This window comes from Dermacentor variabilis, chromosome 3, assembly GCF_050947875.1.
Source record: "Dermacentor variabilis isolate Ectoservices chromosome 3, ASM5094787v1, whole genome shotgun sequence".
In the NCBI taxonomy this organism is placed as follows: domain Eukaryota; kingdom Metazoa; phylum Arthropoda; class Arachnida; order Ixodida; family Ixodidae; genus Dermacentor; species Dermacentor variabilis.
In genome coordinates this window covers 29,752,818-29,766,899 of record NC_134570.1, presented here as the reverse complement: position 1 = coordinate 29,766,899, position 14,082 = coordinate 29,752,818, and the positions used below count along the sequence as shown (strand labels likewise).

The 14,082-nt window shown below is 43.6% G+C and overlaps 1 protein-coding gene across 1 annotated transcript in view; it reads left to right on the top strand.

Annotated features, from left to right (window-relative positions):
* The first annotated feature begins 131 nt into the window (after nt 1–131).
* Nucleotides 132–14,082, top strand: part of 128up (GTP-binding protein 128up) — a 21,275-nt gene continuing 7,324 nt past the window's right edge. The window contains exons 1-8 of the mRNA XM_075684630.1: nt 132–298; nt 2,106–2,271; nt 3,780–3,980; nt 5,800–5,969; nt 6,340–6,525; nt 7,001–7,113; nt 8,294–8,416; nt 13,072–13,167. Coding sequence (XP_075540745.1) covers nt 257–298; nt 2,106–2,271; nt 3,780–3,980; nt 5,800–5,969; nt 6,340–6,525; nt 7,001–7,113; nt 8,294–8,416; nt 13,072–13,167 — 1,097 coding nt within the window. The 5' untranslated portion in view covers nt 132–256. The remainder of the gene's footprint in view (nt 299–2,105; nt 2,272–3,779; nt 3,981–5,799; nt 5,970–6,339; nt 6,526–7,000; nt 7,114–8,293; nt 8,417–13,071; nt 13,168–14,082) is intronic.

Below are 14,082 nucleotides of genomic sequence, written 5' to 3'. Positions count from 1 at the left end.
TTGGTGTAAATATTTTTTAATGAATGCGAAACACATTTGAGAGCAGGCACCACTAAGCGTGACATTCTTTTTTTGCTGTATCGCGTTTTCTGCCCTATCGCGCATTTGTGAAATCGGGTTTTCCTAGCGGCTGACCGGTCCCTTCTCTCCCATTTTGAGGTGCCATGCATGTGTCCCACGTGAAGTGCGCTCCGTGAATTCTGGACTTCGTGTAACCAAACTAGCTGGATACGTGTAACCAAACTAGCTCACCAGGATGAGTACGGTACTCGAAAAAATAGCGGCCATCGAGGCCGAGGTAAGCTGCTTTTTGCTCCCGACGTCGGCTATCAAGAGGAAACTTGCGGCATACGGGAACACCCGCGAAGTTCTCACAATGACTGGTTCTTTAAAATGTGTCAGAAAGAAGCTTCGTTCTTGTAATAAAGATGCCTGAGTGTATTTCTCGTAATTGAACCCACCATACTTGCTGCGAGTAGTGATAGAAGCTTTTGCTTTCGAACACGTGTGTGCTTCGATGTTGACGTGCATGGCAGCTCCAGCATTTCGCCCCCTTGTTTTGGCCGTCACTTCAATGTTCCGCAATGTTGCGAAAATATACTGAAAACATCAACACCCCACGATGTGCAATATAATTTTGATGAGGTGTTGAGGATGTAGAGCTTGATGTGTGCTTAAGCTGCACTCTGGCGTCAACCGCATCACCGAACAATTTTGGCGCGGTGTTGCGTTATTTCAATTTTTGGGCACACATCACTTAAGCCAATGTATCAAGACATATTTTGTCGTTGTTACCGCTAAGTAACGTGACCTTAAAACGCCGGGCCTATGCGTGCTACGTGTCGGTTAATGTGCTTTTGTTTCATTTAATTGTAAACACAGTAGTGTAATCACACTAAAACAGCCGTCGCTTTTGCGCGACGCCCTTGACAAGGCGCATAAGCATGTGTACGCATGTAGTGCCTATACTGGCAAGAATTAACTAATGTCAATTTACTTCAGCTTTGGAGTAAAAAGAAACTAACTTGCAGCTTGGAACCCGTCTTGCTCGTAACGGCAATACCGCAAGACTGCACTGATCTTTCTTGCTTCAACATTTGCATAATTGAATTATCACTAGAAACGAAAGTTCGCATCATCAGTGACTTTAGAGCTGACCATTAAGGAGTGACCAGAAGGGAAAGTTGTTTTCTTTTCCGGCAAACTATACTGCAGTTTTGAATAGCCATGTTTTCATTATCATGCACCTGCTCCTAAGCTCCATGGTGTTATGGTGCATTGCAAAACGCTTGCACAGCCAAAGCGGGTCAGCCACTTCTATGTGGCCTTTCATACTTGCAGTAGAGCTCATGATTTTGCAACTTGCAGTCTGTTCATTTTTGTTGATATGCTGGGGGTAGCCCCATCATATCATAGTAGCCTCAAGTAGCCATCATAGTAGCCTCAAGGGAGGCCCTCGTAAAAACATGAGAATGGGGGTGGGGGTGACAGAGCCCCTCTTTAAATCCACCAGGGGTTTCATACAAGTTGACTGTAAAGGCTGGATAGAGAAACATTAATGACAGGTGCAGAATGGTCAGACTTGCACCTATTAGAGACGTTTGAAGATAGTATACAGCTCAGCATTCCCTAGAGATATGCTTCAGTGATGCTGTATATGCTTAGGACCAAACCCAGGCTACATTTGGCGAGAGCACAGGGTACCTTAGTGTTTGTTTCATTTATCTAAAATGACTACGTGTCCGTTTCATTACTTCCTTATTGAACCAGCATCATTGAACATGCTCAGTTGGTAATAAAAATGGTACCCCATATTCCAGTTACATTGTGGTAACTGAACCAAAATGGAATTAAATCCAGTTAACTCTGCTTATTGATGTATTTGTCATTCCCTATAGTGGTTCAAAAACTAATGTTGGTACCATTGATTGTTAAGTTTCCTGTTAGCCGAAATAGGAGCTGTAGATTTTTGCACTTTTTTGACCTAATTTGCTATACCCGTTTGCGCTCGATATTCGTATACCAGCTTTCATATGAACTAGATTGTCTAATTGGGTGCCAAATATAGAACAACGCTCTGAGCTATGTTTTGCCTCTCCCCGCAGATGGCCCGGACGCAACGAAACAAGGCAACTATGGGTCATTTAGGTCTTCTTAAAGCTCGACTAGCCAAGCTTCGGCGTGAGCTGATAACGCCCAAGGGTGGAGGCGGTGGACCTGGTGAAGGTTTCGATGTTGCCAAGACTGGTGATGCTAGGATAGGGTTTGTAGGTAAGTATACTCCATGTTTCTGTAGCCATTCCTGTAACTCATCGCTTGACACCTCATATACAAGAGTATATCTCATTCTTGTTAACTACGCATTACGGAAGTTGTCGGTGAGAAGGTAACACTTTACTGATGGTTCAAGCTCGATTTGCAACTGCTTAAAAGAGTGGCAGATTGGGATAGTTCTTCATCCATTCTTGCAGATGTACACTGCACGAAACAGGATGCCAAAGGACAACCATGAGCACAAAAGAAAGATATCTAGGCAAAAAGCAAACTAGCACAAAGGATATGGAGGAGAAAAACATGATCATAGTATGAAAAGGCAAGCCAGTGAAAAAAAAAATATAGACAATGCCAATTGTATATATCTTAAAGCTTTTTGATTAAGCTAATGTCTTGAAGAAAGAAAAATAAGAAATTTAATGTTTAACATTCCATTCTAGAGCAGCTAAAGACACTTGATGTTCTTTCCAGATCTAATGGTAGCCATGTGAAGGACTTGCTGTTTTAGTGTCCAGGCTGCTTTTACATGTTTAATGCAGGTGCTTTGAGCTGAAGCTTCCCGTAGTGACGGCAGTTGCCAGAATGCGCAGGCCTAGCGAGTAGTGAAAGCAAAACAGCTGGGATCATGCCACACAACGCTGCCTGCCAGAGTTCTTCATGTCCTGCATTATTGGGTGTTTTATTGTTTTAACATAGAAGCACAAGCATTTTTACATTCTACACTGACAGAGCAGTGATGAAACAAGGGCTGATCTCTTGTGGTTCAGAATATCTTTCTTTTTTCCCCTCACAGTCCACCCAGTAAACCAAGTAATGTCTATCCAACTAGCCCCTCCTAAAGCTTTCTCCTTCACTGCAGCTGGCATTGTTGAGTTAGGGTGATAACCAAAACAGTTGCAGTGAAAGGTGCCGAAATTATGTGGTGGACAAAGTCTGTCTTTGTGACTGATTATCGTCATACAGGGTATAGGGTGTGCCTAGTATGAATAGGAAATAGCTTGTTAGTGCTTGAGCAATGATTGCTGCTAAGAAATATGATGGATTTCTTTCACTAATGCTGGAGATGCCTGGCATGACCTGGTGTCTCATATAACATGCAACATGTCTGAGTGAGTGAGTGTCAACTTTATTATTAGAAGGGGCAAGGGATGAGGGAGGCTAAAACATCTCTGAAAGATAGCTGCTCAAATTGATGCAACCTGTCAGAACCTTGTTGGATATGGCTGCTGGTATACAAGTTGTATGTGCTGTCACACCTATAACCCTTGCTGCTTTTTACTCAACACTTGCTAACTAGCGCTTCTGTGGAAGAATCTGCTTCCTTGTGCTCTTTTGAGCTCGCTTCAAAAACAAGGCAAGGTGGTAGATGTAAATGCAAATTACGCATTTCCTTTCATACCTGGCCCTACAATACGTCTCGGAGGATTTCATTGTCATTTCAATACTCAAAATCGGTGAGGAGGGCCATTGACTACAAGGCTAGCAACCATCGACACCACACCCAGGGTTCCCATCCGTGGGCAAGTCTACGCTCATGAACACGCTGGCGGGTGTTTTCTCCGAGGTGGCTGCCTACGAGTTCACCACGCTGACCACTGTGCCAGGTGTCATCAAGTATAAGGGGGCCAAGATTCAGCTGCTTGACCTGCCAGGAATCATAGAAGGAGCCAAGGATGGAAAGGGCCGAGGTCGACAGGTCATCGCTGGTCAGTGTCACTGCTTTCTTTTCCCTTGTCGTGCAGAAGTGTTGGTGGTTGGGATAGCCAGCATTTGTATAGCCTACCTTTCGATTTGTCTGCATTTGTTAAACAATAGCCTTGGCCTTCAAGCATGGTATTATCTGTCTAGCTTGAGCTTGCTCATGTTGAAAAACTAAGGCTGAAAATATTTGCGATTTATTTGTTTGTGTTGTCTTAGATATGTCCCTTTACTTCCGTGTGCAGTACAGCCATGGGCCCCTACTAACATAGGGCTAAGCAGACCACATTCTCCATTTTTAGCTTGCCAGAAGTACAGCCGCCCTGATTTTTAATAATATAGCGCGAGCGTCGACTGAACTGCTGGTGAGCGCCTTATAACGGCGATAAGCGTGCAACAAGGCGAGAGTTCGCGCACGAGCCTTGTTGCCTTGTTGCACTCGCCTTGTTGCACGCTCTTGTTGCACGCTTATCGCCGTTATAAGGCGCTCACCAGCAGTTCAGTCGACGCTCGCGCTATATTATTAAAAATCAGGGCGGCTGTACATGCAATATCAACATGATTTTGGCTCATAAGCTTAGTGTGAGGCCTATACTGTCTTTGGTGACTGGATAAGTAGTGTTGAGAGTGGTGTGCTTTCGGGAGTTATTACTTGCAAAAGGTGTTCAACTTTGTAATTTCTTGTTTGTCTGTTATTTGTTTGTGACTGCACATTTTAGTGTACATGCACAGGAAATACAAAAGTACTATGGCTTTCTTACTTTCGTCACTTAGAAAAACAAACCTTGGTACAACAATGTAAGCGAACATTTATATGTTTCTGACACTCATTTTAAAAATGTTCATTTATTTACACGTCAAAACAAAAGGCAAATAGGAAGAAACAAGAGGCGCACCTTGCCCTCATATATAAATGAAATTGCGGTCTGTGACCTTCCATATCAAGGCATAACACATAGCATTGCCACACACATTGGCAAATGTGGACAAGGAAATGTCATTTAGTTTGTCTTCTTGTGCTCACGCCTTAATTCAGCATGATGATATCTTGCAAAAATATACCATCAGGACAAGTATAAATACCTATTCCCTTTACTCACTTCTATTCTCCTCTTCACATCTCTTGTGTTGACTGGACAGTCCTGAATTCACAACCCAAAAATAGCAATCCGCACATGAAAAATAGATATTATAGGTGTGCATCACATAATTTTATGTAAAACTGCCTCATTTTGATGCTGCAAAGTGTAAAGTAACAATTACTTGGAAGTTGTTGGAGATGTGTATCTGCAGCGGACTCTTTTTAAATGGAACCTCAACAGGCCAGGGAAATCGGTTCCATTTGTCAGGAGTTCCATTTACTGAGAGACAAAGCTGAATACACTTGCACGAATACAAGGCCAACCAACCATGAGGATGGTGTTCAATTTAAGAGGCAGTTCTGTTTGAGCGATTTCCATTTATCGAGATTCCACCGTATTTTCCAATGAGCAAGCACAGTGGCATGCTTCTGTAACCAGTGGCCGTAGCCCACCACTGGTGTTTGCAAACAAGACATGCGTGTCACTTATTGGAGGCACAAAGGTGCACAAATAACCTTACATGCTTTGGCACGACCTTAGGTCTCCAAGTTGTAGTTTTAGTGTTATTCTGTAGAGACCATAGCTGCCCAGAAATAGGCTGTGATGCCTTCCACATTGAGAAACATGTGGTGTGAGATTTTTGGCCACACTGCTCGTGCATCTTTCCTGGAGTTGCCTATTAAGTATTAAAGAGTGCTAGTTTGTGTGCTGTCTTGTAGCATAGTGCTTGAAAATGCTTGTGCAGTGGCCCGTACCTGCAGTCTCATTTTCATTGTGCTGGACGTGCTGAAGCCCCTCCAGCACAAGCGCATCTTGGAGCGAGAGGTGGAAGGATTCGGCATCCGGCTCAACAAGGAGCCTCCGGCGATCTCGCTCCGAAAAAAGGACAAAGGTGGCATCAACCTGCAGATGATGGTACTGTCACCACTACTATCATGTTAAATAAACACAGCTTTTAGATTTTTCATTATCCAAAGGCATGCAATGTGTGCAAACTTTACGAAAGCATGCATGCTACACTTTTTGTGTTGACTGGCATTCTGCTGCTGAGAGCAAGGTCACGGGTTCGATTCCTGGCTGCTGCAGCCAAATTTCAATTAGGGAAAAATGAAAAAAACATTTGTGTACTTAGATTAAGGTGCAAGTTAGAAAAATCCAACGCAGTTGAAGTTATTCTGGAACCCTTCACCATGACAATTCTTCTATCCCCAGTGCTCTTTTGGAATGATAAACACAATCAATCAATCAATTCTTTTTCTTATTTCTGGAATGGCTATAAAAACAGGTGCCCCAGTCGGAGCTGGACATGGACACCGTGAAGACTATTTTGTCTGAATACAAGATCCACAATGCTGACATCACGCTACGGTGTGACGCTACTTCAGATGACCTGATTGACGTGATTGAAGGGAATCGCATCTACATCCCGTGTATCTATGTGCTTAACAAGATTGACCAGATTTCTATCGAAGTAAGTGGTATTTCTCTCTTTTTAGGAAGGCAGATTCACTTTGTTTTGAAGTGTGAGATTTAGAAAAAGATAAATGTTTTGTTATCTTTGGAGCATGGTTCATATTGAGGACTATGCTCCAGAGATAACAAATAAACAAGTGTAAAGGCAACACAAACACTTTGTCAACCTGGGTATTTCACACACACACATGTACGAACCAGTGCGCACACACAAAATATCTTGTCACTTGACACGCCATGGTAATTTCAGCCAAACTCAGATGGCCATGGCTGATGCTCGTTTGAACCAGGTAACCCTAATAGTGTTGGTTTGGATTATGCATAATGTTTATTGTTTTCATTGTGACAATTCTGATAAAGAGCTTGCATTTATACTTCTGTGAAAAGCTCCCACTTGTGCAAAATAGTATTTCGCCCCTTTCTTGGTGGCTTTATCGCATTTCATTTTCTTTCTTTCTTTCTTTTTTTTGCAGGAACTGGACATTATCTACAAAATCCCACATTGTGTTCCCATCTCTGCTCACCATAAATGGAATTTCGATGACCTTCTGGAAAAGGCCTGGTCTTACCTGAAGCTTATACGCATGTGAGTCAGTAATGTGAATCACAAAGCATAATACTACTGTTGCCAAAGTTTTGCTTAGATCCCTTGATTTAGACAGGCTTGCAATGTGCGTCTCAGGTCATCTTTCATCATCAGTGGCACCACCACCACCATTGCCCCTAGTATTAGCATAACCAGTACAACCCCATCGCAGGAGAAAGGCCTTTTCAAAGCTCTCTACTTGCTCCTGCCCATACCAAACTCGCCCTGTGCCTGCATATTTCTAGTAGTCCAATCACTCCGCCTAACCCTCTGCTGCCCTCAACTGCAATGTACCCCACAGCAGCACGCTGAGAAGGCAGGTGGGCTTCTCCAAGGCCAGAAAGCTTGGGAACCCTTGTCCTACAGAATGCACGCTTCTGCCACAAGGGTGACAATGATGGGCATTTTGTCTATGGCCGCTGCCACTGATCCACTTTTTTCTTTGTTCATTTGGTGGTGCCTCTTGCCTCCATTGTGTGTGTATGTGTGCTTGTACGTCTTGCATGTATATCCATCATAATCCTCTGTTTCATCCCTCATAATCTATTATGTTTTGAGTAGCATGCCAAGCCCGTTACTAGGCTAACCTCTTCAGTTACCATTACAGTTTCTCTTTCATGTGTGTGTACATTTTGTTACATACTGGTCAGTGTGTATGGTCTCAGTGTGGTATATGGAAGCTTCGCGGACAATAGGTAGTGCATGCAGTGAGTCTTCCTAGAGGCTATTTTCTGACGCTAGCAACCGGGGGAGCAGGTTTCTGAACACTGAGGCTGAAAATGCAAAGTTTGATATATTGCGACTTCTTTTTGTCCACTACGGTATATGCATATACGCCTTATTTAATTGAATCTAGGCTGATACTTTTAGGCAAAGAATAATGTACAAAAGTAGGGGGTTGACCTTGAAGTAGTTATTCTCTTTTCCTTTCCAAGGGTTGTTGGTGTTGCACTCGTTCTGCAACACAAGGCAAACTTTGCATAGGGCATGCATACCCCCCCCCTTTTCCCCCTTACACACTTTGCACTTATATTTCTTAAATTTTCAGTGCTGGTTATACATGCTTGACAATATGTGCTCAACTTATGTCCATCGCATCTACAGCGTGTTGAGTAAAGAGCAGCGATGGGACTTGGGAACATCAGATTATGCATGACAAGGGATGTTTTCTCTCTCGCAGATACACAAAACCAAAAGGCCAGCTGCCAGACTACGAAGCACCAGTTATTCTCAGCCAGGAGAGAAGGACAGTGGAAGATTTCTGCAACAAGCTGCATCGTACCATTATGAAGGAGTTCAAATGGTAAGTTTCAGCTTTCGCTCTGGCTTTCTAGAAGCAAGCCTAGGACAGTTGTACTTTTTCTGCTGCCTTGATGTCTTGCTTGAATTGCCACGTTATGCTGTAGGTTGCGACAAAAGATTTTGCTAGTAATGGCATTGCTATAATCTGTTTATGACTAACTTGTGATGAGTGAGCTTTTGAGTATCCTTCAGTTTCGTTAGAGATGTTCTAAATTCTATTTCAGAAGTTCAGTATATGCAAAGTAAGTTGTTCAGCTATGGTACTTTGTATATGGCTAGGTGAATTTTGTCAAACTGGTTTATTGTCAGACATTCAAATAAATTTTACAAGCTGTCCTCACAGAATACTTCAAAAGCAAAAAATTGTGCACTTTGAACACTGCGGACCAATTGAGACAAGTGCAGTAGCTGGTGTAATTTTCTTTTTTAATCAAGCGCTGGTCTTTCTCTCATAAAACTTTGTCTTACAAGATGTAATGTGCTTTCTGGATTGGCCGTCTTGTCTTACGAGCCAAGTCTACAGTTGTGAAGCTGCGCAAGTACCAAATGAAAAGGAAGGAAAGCTTTTCGTGCTCTTCTATGGTGCCTTATCCAGAGCACTTTGAACAGTGGGAAAAGTGCCCCTCCTAAATGTTGGATACAAAATAGAGTTGCAATGCATTCATATGAGGTTGTTAAACATGTATGGTGGTATGTATTCCTTTATATGGTATACATTGCGTACATTGTTTGGGAAGCTGCTCTCTGTTCAGCATTTGTTTCTTGCTTTACAGACAATGTTTCCGTCTTTTACTCTTTAAAGAAGGTGCGAGTCCACAGTAGATTTAAGAATTCTGTGTAGCTGTTTTAAATAGAATGTCCTTCATGTTTACTGTTGTGTTGTTATTGCATGAATATCGAATGCCGCAGTTCTGTTTTCCATCCAGCATCACTGTGTGCTCGAGCAAAAAATGAAGCAGACAGCTTTGATAGCTCTTTTTGCAAGCAGGTAGTGGCCCTGGTTCACTCGTCTTAAGAGAACATACCAAAAAAAAAAAAAGACAGAAGAAATGAAGTACTTACTTTCAACAAAGGTTTTCCTTCAATGCAGCACTCATATGCAAATAGGCGCATGTGCATCTGTCTCGAGAAAACGTCATTGAAGGCAAAGATGCATGCAAGTGTATGTACATGGGATACATGCGCACACATGCACACATTCTGTCTCTCGAAAACACATAGAAACAAAAGATAAAATACAGGAATGTTGGTTCTTCATCCTTAGCCCTCCCGTCTTCATCCTGGTCTAGTGAAATCAGTGGCTTACCAATTTGCCTAGCCTTGTACCGTCACTGATTTTCAACTTCTACCAGGCAGGACGTGCAAGTACCAGTGCTGCATAACCAGTAATACTGCCAACTTTTGATATAACAAATCATGCGGGACTGCCGAAAATCATTCGTTATTTTGAAATATTGGTGTAATGAAAAACTTGCGGTTATAAGCCAGTGGACAAACCTACAAATGAAAATGACGTGCCTTGGCAGTGGACGCGTGTGCAGAGAAGCATACTCTCAGATAAAAATGTTTCACTCACTTCAAGCTGCTTTATTTGAAGAGAGAGCGTAAACTTTATTTTCAAATCAATAAGATTCGAGTCTGGCGTCTTTTTAGTGGGTCTGGGCACCCACCGCGGTCGCGGTTCCGAGACCTTGTCTCGAAGCGGCTTGCTCGGCTCGCTGGACTGCTCAGAGTTGTGCTGTCAGGTTCGAGCTGAGCAGTGCGGTCTTCCAGCGTGAGCGAAGGCTGGCAGAGAAAGAGACAGAGGGTTCGGCACTTCCCGACATGTTTTTTAGGTGCTGACGCTCCCATAACATGTGATTAAGTGTGGCAACCTCGCCACACGATGTGCATCTGTTTGTAGTGTATATGTCTGGACACATGGCGTGCATGAGTCTGGGGTTTCTGTAAGAATCCGTTTGTAATTGTCTGAAGTGTACTGCTTGCGTCATGTCTAACCTAGCGTGAGGGAATGGGTATACGCGTCTTTGTAACTGGTAGTGTGTCGTGATGTCGTGGAACCTGGTCATACGATCCTCCCACACCCAGACGTTTGCAGTACCCCGTGGGGGCTCTTCCTCCAATGATGCTCGGTGAGTGGTGCCTCGAGCAATGCGGTGAGCTGCTTCGTTGGGGGTGCTCAATCCAGTGTGTGCCGGGATCCATAGCAAATGCCTTCCCTCCCTGGTGTATGGGATGTTGCTGGAGTATGTGATACGCCTCTTGCGAGATTCGCCCATTTGCAAAATTGCGAATTGCCGTTTGCAAATCGCAGATCACGTATGCCGCTTTGGTTTGTGTGAGGGCCAGTGCTATGGCCGCTTCGTCTGCCACTTCGGCATGTGCTGTGTTCACGGTGACGCTCGTGAGGTGGTTGCCTCGGTGGCTAGTAAATGCCGCCATGAAACTCTTCCTCTCTCGATAACGGGCTGTGTCGGTGAAGACCACCTCCTTGTTGTTGGAATAACTAAGAAATCGGTGATTTTCTTCTGGCGCTTGATTAGGAATGCATCTACATCATCCACTTTGCGCAATGCCTCATTGGATACGTGATTGCACCGAGCGATCAAAGTGCGGACTTTCTTCATGTGCACTAAAACATCAATGTTCGACACGATCTCATCTTCTATGTTCAGTGATTCACAGTCGTCTTCCTTTGGGTTGTTGTCATCACTGGAGACATCGTGAACGCAGTTGACGATCCCTTCGGTTGTCAGGTCCGCCACCATTAGTGCTGCGCTGTCTCTCTCCATGTAGTCGTCGAAGAAAGAGACGGCAGGCAGCAGTTCCGCAACCTTGGGACACAGGTCTTCTGGGTTGTTGTTGGTCACCTCCAGGTCATCTTCAAGCTGCACAGGCGCTTTGGCAAGCCCTGCTTTTCGCCAGCAGTTGCTAGTGGTGGACACCTTCAAGTTCCACCAAGCTCCTGTGAGCATTTCCGTTGCTTGATGAATATTGATTGCAGTCAGCTGCTTTAGGCAGAGGTTGATAATCAACCACTGCACAAGGCGCTTACGAAATCCTGCTTTCACTCTCTTTATAATGCCCTTGTCTAGGGGTTGCACCAAGCACGTGTTGTTTGGCAGCAGAAACTCCAAGCGAACGTGCATCTAGCAAACATTCACAATGTGAGCAGAGCAGTTGTCGACAACCAGTGGAATTCTTTGGTCATCCCGCCTCATTTGGTCGTCAAGTTTGTTGAGCCACTCGGAAAAGAGTTCTCTGGTCATCCAGGCTCGTTTGTTGGCACGGTAGTCATAGGGTAACAACATAACATTTTTTATGCAGTGGGGCTTCGTGTACTTGCCATTGACAAGCAGTTTAATTTTCCTCGTGCCTGTTGCATTGCAGCAGAGCAGGACTGTCACCTAAAGATGCGACTTCTTCCCTCCTTTGCACTGCTGCCCTTTGAAGTGCATCGCCCGGCCTGGCAGGAGCTGATAAAAACATGCGGTCTCATCCACGTTGCATATATAGTCTTCAGAGTACGATTCAGCCACCTCTAGAAAACGATCATTGCGCCAGGAATCCACGCCTTCTCTTGTCAGCAACCTTTTTCTCGCCCGAGACTACCTGCCAAATTATTCCATTCCTTTGGCAGAAACGAAAAAGCCAACCCGCACTGGCGTCAAACCCAGTCATTTCAAGTGCATCAGCGAATTCGTGGACTTTTTCTCTGAGCCAGACACAGGAACATTTTGCAGTGTGGCATCTTTAAACCACGTGAGAACAGCTTGTTCCACATTTTGAAAGTTTCCCAGTCGCAGCCATTTCCTCGTAGGAGCGAGTTGCCCTTCTTGGTGAAGCTTGACAATCTTGTCTCAGTCTTTCAAAATGGTCGCGATGGTCGATGGGGCAATGCGACACTGTCCGCACACGTCAATTTGCTTTTTCCCTGCGTCGATTTCCTGCAATACATCCAATTTGTCCTGCAGCGAAAACTGCTTTCGTTTCTTCTTAGTGCTGTCACTAGCTGCATTCATTGTTTATCTCGCGCGAACATCGCCAAACCTTTGTCGTGAAGTTCTTGGTGAAGTTTGTGGTAAAGGATTTGGCACTCAACATGGTGATGATGCTATTGCACTCGCGGTTTCTGTTTCATGCGAGAGTCACGGCACTGTTACTTTTAGCTGAATTCGTAATACTGATGTTCCTCGGTTATGAAGGGAAAAATAAACTACGTGCATTATTCTGAAATATGTGCGGTATTGAAATTTGTAGTTCTGAAATATTTTTACATTGAAAATATATGCAATCTGGCGGGGATATTTAAAATATTTGTAAATTTGAGAAATTCGTTATGGTGGGGTTCATAGTAACGAGATTTGACTGTAGTCCTCTTCAGATTGCAACCAGGACAAATGAAAGCAAATATATCTCCAAGTCTCTTATATTAACGCACTGCTTTGCTTCCAGTTTCATCATTGACATTTTATTCCGAAGATATGCCCTTCTGATCCCGTTGCTTTTTGGTTTTGGAAGCACGTAAAAGACTTAGCATTGCGATCCTCCCGGTTTTGCCATGTAAAACCCCATAATTTATTTTTGTTATTTTTACTACTGCGACATTGTCTTACTCTTCTGCTGCCTCCTTTTCTCATTTCTATCTTGATCCAGTGCCTTGGTATGGGGTTCCTCGGTGAAGCACAATCCACAGAAAGTAGGCAAAGAGCACATACTAAATGATGAAGACGTCGTCCAAGTGGTAAAGAGGTAAGATACCTTCGCTTGTATGTAGCACAACATTGACATACATCAAAACATTTTAATTAGCCAGAAAGAAATACAGTTGGACCCACTTATGACATTACCGGTCTTAACAGTATTCAGGCGCAACAATGAGCGACTGGCATCGTTCACTTTTGTGTGTTCCATGGGGGAAAAAAAGAAAACACTTACTATGCTGTACACATGCTGCATTATCGGTTATGTTACAACAATTAAATCTGGCTACTGGCTGTCTGCACCAAAAGGAAAAGAAACACGGAATCCTAGAAGAGAAAAAAGAAAAGAGCGAGCTGCTGCCCCTGCTTGCATGCATGGCTTGTTCTGCCCCTTTCCTCCCCCTCAGGATTTCGTGTTTATTTTTCTGTGTGAAATGTCAGACTTGGTTTGAGGGTCCTTTAAAGGGACGAAAATCCGCTCAGAAATGAATCTAGATAACCCAGCTGACGGAAAGATTACCCATCGTATTGGTTAAAATGAGCTATGTCTTTCTCACGAAACACCGATTTACATTTTTATCTCTTCACTAAAAGAACATGACGATGCATGAGAAGCCTATCACGTGACCTTCTATTAGCTTACGCAGTTCCTGGTATTTTTATTAGTGTTGAAATGCAGTACTTTTTTTTTTGTCCGATGTTTTTTCTAACTTAGGATTTGCAGATACATCTTCGTTTGTAGTGAGTAGAAAAGTGGCACTGCTTTCCCTTTTGTTTTCAATGAGTTGGCTTGGCTCGTCTATTGATGGACTAACAATCATGGGGCCCAGCTTGCCATGACGTAGACATGTACGTGGGGAAAACACGATACAAATATAAGAAAGGTCTGTACAAGAACGCAAACTTACTTTACCAGCTTTTTATTTTCAAATGTGGTTGAAAAGATCAATGTGTAGGTGGTCAA